Source organism: Lampetra fluviatilis, chromosome 23 (genome assembly GCF_964198595.1).
Source record: "Lampetra fluviatilis chromosome 23, kcLamFluv1.1, whole genome shotgun sequence".
Lineage (NCBI taxonomy): Eukaryota > Metazoa > Chordata > Hyperoartia > Petromyzontiformes > Petromyzontidae > Lampetra > Lampetra fluviatilis.
Genome location: NC_136297.1, coordinates 5,257,406 through 5,264,422, shown reverse-complemented (window position 1 = coordinate 5,264,422; position 7,017 = coordinate 5,257,406). Strand labels below are relative to the sequence as shown.

The 7,017-nt window shown below is 50.2% G+C and overlaps 1 protein-coding gene across 1 annotated transcript in view; it reads left to right on the top strand.

The window, feature by feature from the left end:
• Positions 1–5: 5 nt before the first annotated feature.
• LOC144940861 (adhesion G protein-coupled receptor B1-like) overlaps positions 6–7,017 on the top strand; it is a 37,768-nt gene continuing 30,756 nt past the window's right edge. The window contains exons 1-3 of the mRNA XM_078867352.1: positions 6–103; positions 2,020–2,121; positions 6,611–6,928. Coding sequence (XP_078723478.1) covers positions 65–103; positions 2,020–2,121; positions 6,611–6,928 — 459 coding nt within the window. The 5' untranslated portion in view covers positions 6–64. The remainder of the gene's footprint in view (positions 104–2,019; positions 2,122–6,610; positions 6,929–7,017) is intronic.

The following is a 7,017-nucleotide window of genomic DNA, read 5'->3' as shown; positions in this document are numbered from 1 at the left end:
GAGTGGGGGGCACCGGGTGGTGGTGGAGGAGGACGAGGGGGGAGGGGATCGTGCCCCGATCGCCATGACGACGCTCGCCCCTGCAGCACCCAGCGATGTGTGGGTGAGTCACCGCGCGTCATCAGCGTCGGCCATGATGGTAGAGAAACCTTTCCCAAATCTTCCTAGCCCGATGACGTCGTCGCCATTGATTGGTTGGCCTGTACATTTGTCCTCTTAGTTCTTTCGGTAAAGTCACGTAGGTAAAAAATGAAATTAAAATTAAAATGTTTTATTAATTTTAATTTCATTTTCTGCCTACGTGACTTTACCGAAAGAACTAAGAGTATGAATCCTTGCAGTCACAAAAGCTTCAAATCTAGAATCTGTACATTTGTCGTTATTCTGTTCCGTTTAATCTCCGTGAACTGAAGCTAATGGCTCAGTGGGCTTGACCCAGTGAAATAAAAACATAGTTTATATTAATTTTAATTATATTCTTGGTTCTTTCGGTAAAGTCACGTAGAAGGGAAATAATAAAATAATAAAAATATTAAAACAATTAAAATTCTCACGATGTTTCGCCTGCAACACAAGCAATCATCAGGTGTGCTGTGGATTTCACACCTGATGATGATTGCTTGTGTTACAGTCGAAACATCGTGAGAATTTGTATTGTTTAATATTTTTATTATTTTATTATTTCCCTTCTACGTGACTTTACCGAAAGAACCAAGAATATAATTAATATAAACTATCTTTTTATTTCACTGGGTCAAGCCCACTGAGCCATTAGCTTCAGTTCACGGTAGTAAGTACTTGTGTAATGCGAGCAAGGAAAGAGGGGGCAGAGTCTGGGTCACGTGAGGAGGAGGAGTCTGGGTCACGTGAGAGAGAGGATTTAGGGGGAGAACCGGATGGGATCTGGGAGTTGAGAAGGAGTGGAAACAGGAGGAGGCCACGCTGGGCAGTGGCGAGAGGGTGGCGCGATTGCCACGTGGTGGGAGGCCACGGCACCGTCGGCCAGCGGTGTACGTGGGGCACAGCAGAGCTAGTGGGATAGAGTGAGTGGAGTAGAGCTAGCGGAGGAGAGCTAGTGGAGTGTGGGACGCTAGCCGGGTGTGAAGAGCTAGCAGAGTATGCGGGGCACACAGAGCAGCGGTGTGGCTGCGGACGGAGCAGCGGTGTGGCTGCAGGGTGCACGGTGGAGGAGGTGCGGGTCTGAGCGAGGACGCCGCAAGGGCGAGAGAGACAAGAACCCGAATAAAGGACAACGGAGACCTACACTGTCTGAAGAGTCCTTTATTACACTTGTGGGCACCCTCTTTTAGCCCCGCCCCCCTCCCAATACGTTCCATTCATTGGCTAGCACATTCAGATAAGCCCCTCCCTCCTCCCCCTTAACTTGTATTTAAGAACTTGTATCTTGGAATCTTTGCCTCACTTGATACAGCAGATCTGGCTGTGACGGCCCCACCTGATGACGGAGACTTGGGTTGCATCCGAAACGTCGTGATTTAATATTTTATTTTACTTCAATTATCACTTTTAGTAATTTTGTATTTTATTTTTTTACCTACGTGACTTTACCGAAAAATAAAATAATAATAATAGAAATAAAATAATAAATCACGACGTTTCGGAGGCAACACAAGTCTCCGTCTTCAGGTGGGACCGTCACAGCTAAATTTACTGTATCAAGTACATTGACTTTTTTTCGATTTAAAGCTTTCGTGACTGCAGGGATTCATCTTCTTGGTTCTTTCGGTAAAGTAACGTAGAAGGGAAGTAATAAAATAATAAAAATAGACAGACCTGGTCTTCACCTGATGACGGCTGCTTGCGTTGTGGCTGAAACGTCGTGAGAATTATTTTATAATGTTTTATTATTATTTTATTATTTCCATTCTACGTGACTTTACCGAAAGAACCAAGAAGATACATTTACTTTATTTATTTTTAATTTTTTACCTACGTGACTTTACCGAAAAAACCTAAGAATATGGGATGCTCGTCTCGTCTTGCGTGCCGCGCTCACAGCTCCACACGAACTGTGCTCGCCCGAGGAGCGCCGCGGCGTTTGGTGGGAGGCGACTGTTGCCGGCAAAGTGGCAGCCACATCCTGCCCCCACAACACCTCCGGTAGCGTCCCATGCTGCTGCTGCTGTTGTTGCTGTTGTTGTTGTTGCTGTTGTTGTTGTTGCTGTTGTTGTTGCTGTTGTTGTTGCTGTTGCTGTTGTAGTGGGAGCCACATCCTGCCCCCACAACACCTCCGGTAGCGTCCCATGCTGCTGCTGCTGTTGTTGCTGCTGTTGTTGTTGCTGTTGTTTTTGTTGCTGTTGTTGTTGTTGCTGTTGTAGTGGGAGCCACATCCTGCCCCCACAACACCTCCGGTAGCGTCCCCTGCTGCTGCTGCTGTTGTTGCTGTTGTTGTTGTTGCTGTTGTTGTTGTTTTTGCTGTTGCTGTTGTAGTGGGAGCCACATCCTGCCCCCACAACACCTCCGGTAGCGTCCCCTGCTGCTGTTGTTGTAGTGGGGGCCACCTCCTGTCCCCACAACAGCTCCGGTAGCGTCCCCTGCTGCTGCTGCTGTTGTTGCTGTTGTTGTTGTTGCTGTTGTTGTTTTTGCTGTTGTTGTTGCTGCTGTTGTTGTTGCTGCTGTTGTTGTTGTTGTTGTTGCTGCTGCTGTTGCTGCTGTTGCTGCTGTTGTTGCTGCTGTTGTTGCTGCTGTTGTTGCTGCTGTTGTTGCTGTTGTCCTGTAACTCCCACTGCTCGGCAAAAGGCCTCCCCCTGTTTCTCCCCATAATCCTTCCTTTCATGAGTTGTTCCTGCAAGGGCGGTTCACGTGTGTGTGCGTGTGTGTGCGTGTGTGTGTGCGTGCGTGTGCGTGTGTGTGCTGAACTTCTTTCGCACCCCACGTAGCCAACCGTGCGAGTCGGGGGTGCGAAATCGGAGGTGTCACGTCATTGTATTGTGGAATAAACTTCCCCTGCACATTCAGCAGTGTCCCTCCTTAACCTCTTTCGGATCCTCTCTTAAAGCCTCACCTCTTCTCCACCCCCTTCCCCCCACCCCACTCCTTGCTCACCCTCACCTATAGCCCTTTTCGTGATCCCTAAGGACCTCACTATCGTTATCACTCGCACCTCGCATCGCCCCAGGGGGCCATCTCAATCGTTCCATTATTCTGTCACCGTTTTGTGAGCCGTGTCAAGGCGCCCCCCGAGTGAGGGAGGCGCTCTCTGTACTAATATTAATATATAACATCGGAGGAGATGGAGCGTTTGGCATCGCGTCGCCGCGGCATCTCGTTGTGTCATCATGTCGTGTCACTACGTGTCACCACGTGTCACCACGCGTCACCACGTGTCACCACGCGTCACCACGTGTCATCGTGTGTCACAGTGTGTCACCACGTGTCACCACACGTCATCACGTGTCACCGTGCGTTACCACGTGTCACCACGTGTCACTACGTGTCACCGTGTGTCACCACGTGCATCACGTGTCACCACGTGTCACAGTGTGTCACCACGCGTCACCACGTGTGTCACCACGTGTCACCGTGCGGTGCAGGGGTGGCTACGCGGGCATGCGTGTCGCGCCGGGACGGCACCGCTCGCTGGGAGGAGCCGAGCTTCGCGCGGTGCCTCTCCCTCGACTTCCTCGCGCTCACGCAATCCGTACGCAAGGACACGGGGGGGGGGGAGGGACGTGGGGATAGGACACGGGGACGTGGGGACACAGGGACACATGGGGATACACGGGGATGGGGGGACAGGACACGGGGACACGGGAACGTGGGGGGACATCGGGACACATGGGGACACGGGGACACACGGGGATGGGGGGACAGGACACGGGGACACGAGGACGTGGGGGGACATCGGGACACATGGGGACACGGGGACACACGGGGATGGGGCGACAGGACACGGGGGGACGTGGGGACACAGAGACACATGGGGACACGGGGACATGGTGGGGCGGGGGGGGGGGGTGGAGGGACAGGACGTGAGAAGGGGGACGTGAGCTCAGGGTTAGTTCAGAATGTATTAGACACCGCAAACTCCAAATATACAACAGGCATCGGGATCGAAGCCACGACCTCCTGCGTACCAGGCGAGGTAGTTAACATCTCACCACCTGTGGCGTTCCAACTGCAAAACAAAAAACCTGGCAGGACCCTCCTGGAAAATGTCTCTCGAGATTCAGCGGCAAGCCTTTTCTTGGGTCACCAATCGCAAGATAAATAAATAATAATAATTATGATTATAGCCTGTTCTCCTGCAATGCCGCGTGTTGTTTTTATAACGTCAATTGGATATAACGCGATGATGTATTAGAGACAGTATTTTATTACATAACGCGGATGAATTGGATACAACGCGATCGCGCGAACGGAGCTACGTCGCGCGATTGTACGGCTGCCTCGGCGTGGCGTGGCGCAAGGCGGGATGCTGCTGGATGCTTCCAGATGCTACCCACGCGCCTCGGTCTTTGCTCAGGCCTGCGTACGCATCTCGCGCGTTACCACGGACCGCGCTTTACCTCCGATATTATTTGTCTCGCATTGCATGAAGCGTCGTTGATTTTTATTAATTGCTATAATATTGCCACAACGCGATTTTCCCACAACGAGATCTCCTACAGGAAGGCAGTTACCGCGTTACAGGAGAACAGACTGTATTAATAATATTATTATTATAATATTACAATATAATAATGTTATTATATTATAATAATGAAATATAATAATATAATAATTAATCATATAATATCATGTAACATTATTAATAATACTCTTTGGTTCTTTCGGTAAAGTCTCGTAGGCATAAAATAAATAATAGATCACGACGTTTTGGGCGCAACACAAGCGTCCGTCATCAGGTGGGACAACCACAGCAAGAAACAACTGCTGAAGTGGGCGAGAGGGCTGCCGTGACAAGAGGCTATATAGGTAAGAGAGGGGGAGGAGCAAGGGGGAGAGATAGAGAGGAGGGGTAGGGGGAGGGGAAGTGGGCGGGGCTGGGAGTGGGAGGCTGAAAAAACTGGAGATGCGGATATGAAGGCAACATACTCTTAGGTTTTTTTTTGGTAAAGTCACGTTGGCAAAAAATAAAATTAAAAGTTAATAAAAGTAATAATGGAAATAAAATAAAATAATAAATCACGACGTTTCGGAGGCAACACAAGTCTCCGTCATCAGGTGGGACCGTCACAGCTAAAATTACTGCATCAAGGTGACGCGTGGTGACGCGTGGTGGCACACTGTGACGCACTATGACACGTGGTGACACTTGATGCAGTAATTTTAGCTGTGACGGTCCCACCTGATGACGGAGACTTCTGTTGCCTCCGAAACGTCGTGATTTATTATTTTATTTTATTTCCATTATTACTTTTATTAACTTTTAATTTCATTTTTTACCTACGTGACTTTACCGAAAGAACTAAGAGTATGAATCCTTGCAGTCACGAAAGCTTCAAATCTAGAATGAAGGCAACAACCATAAAGCAGTTAAGGTTTTACCTGGTTAATAACATCCTTCCAAAGATTGCTCCATCTTCTCGGTTGAAGTTATTTCTATGTTTAAATATCTGGATGGCTTCATGAACAAACCTTTGATAGTAGCCCGAAGATTTTGCAGAGTACCTTGGTCTCGGAAAAAACAATATCATGCGAGTCCACGGCGTCATAACAATGGTCAGCCATGGCAGAGGTATTGGTTCTGCCGTGTTTCAAATCTGCCTTGCGTTCGTGAACACGACATTTCGTTTCGTTTCCTCAATGTAACAGCCACCAACAGGTGCAACTCAGTTAGTAGACTCCAGGATATTGCATGTCAGGAATGACATCCTTCACAGATGGGATTAGATCACGGAATTTGGGTACTGTATTGAATCTTATTTTATACCTACGTGACTTTACCGAAAGAACCAAAGAGTATGGATCCCTGCAGTCACGAAAACTTCAAATCTAGATTATTAATAATACTGGGTTGGTCAGGGATGCCTGCAGCGCCCCCTCACAACCATTTACGGCCTTCGGCCAGGAAAGTCACAAAAAAAAGTTTCACACGAACCACGCTTTCACGCAAGCACCCGACGCTCCGTTTTGAAGTTTTAAAATGAAACATCTTTGAATTGAATTATGTTTTGAATTAGATAATTAAATTTCTTCATTAAAAGCTTATATCATCTTACATCTGGATGACTTAATTGAAAAGGACATTCCGTGTGAGTTTTCTCTCGTCGTTAAGTAGATGGCCTTGCTGGGGGTTCGGTTCGATGCGGACTTTCACCTGTTTGGGATTGCGGGATCGAGATAAGGCGACAGAGCTGCTGGCCATGCGAGAACACCGCCATCTGCAGATCGATTCCAACGTAATCGAGCGTCTGTCTCTGCGCCTCCGTCGTTCATGCAGGGGGCGCGTATGTTTGCAGCGCCCCCTGCATGGACGGAAAGTGCAGCGTTCATCACAGATAGATAAAGTTGTGCGCTTATACAAGATAATCATTAATCATATTATAATATCATTATAATGGAGGTGGCCGCCGCGGTGGCTGCGGTTGCCACGGTAACCTGAAATAATTCCGATCCCCCCCCTTCCCACCCCCCTGCCCCGCAGGTGGGGGATGGGGGGGGGGCCGCCCTGCGGAGCGACGCGCTGCCCGCCGACCCGGTGCGCCTGGCGCTCCGCCTCGCCCAGCTCACCGCGGCGGCGGCGGCCGCAGCCACCACGGCGGCCGCCGCCACGGAGACGGCGGCGGCGGTGGCCGCGGCGACGAGGGAGGCGGCGGCGGCGGCGGTGGCGGGAGGAGGGGGCGGCCGCCACGGCCGCGGCGGCCGCCCCCTCTACGGCGGGGAGCTGCTGGCGACCGTGGGGCTCCTGCGGGCGGCGCTGGCGCGGCTGGGGGCCGGGCGGCCGTCGGAGCGCGATCTGCAGGTGGGAGACGTCGCCGGGGGCGAGTTTGTTCAACTATGCTTTGTTTTTCTTCTTGGTTCTTTCGGTAAAGTCACGTAGAAGGGAAGTAA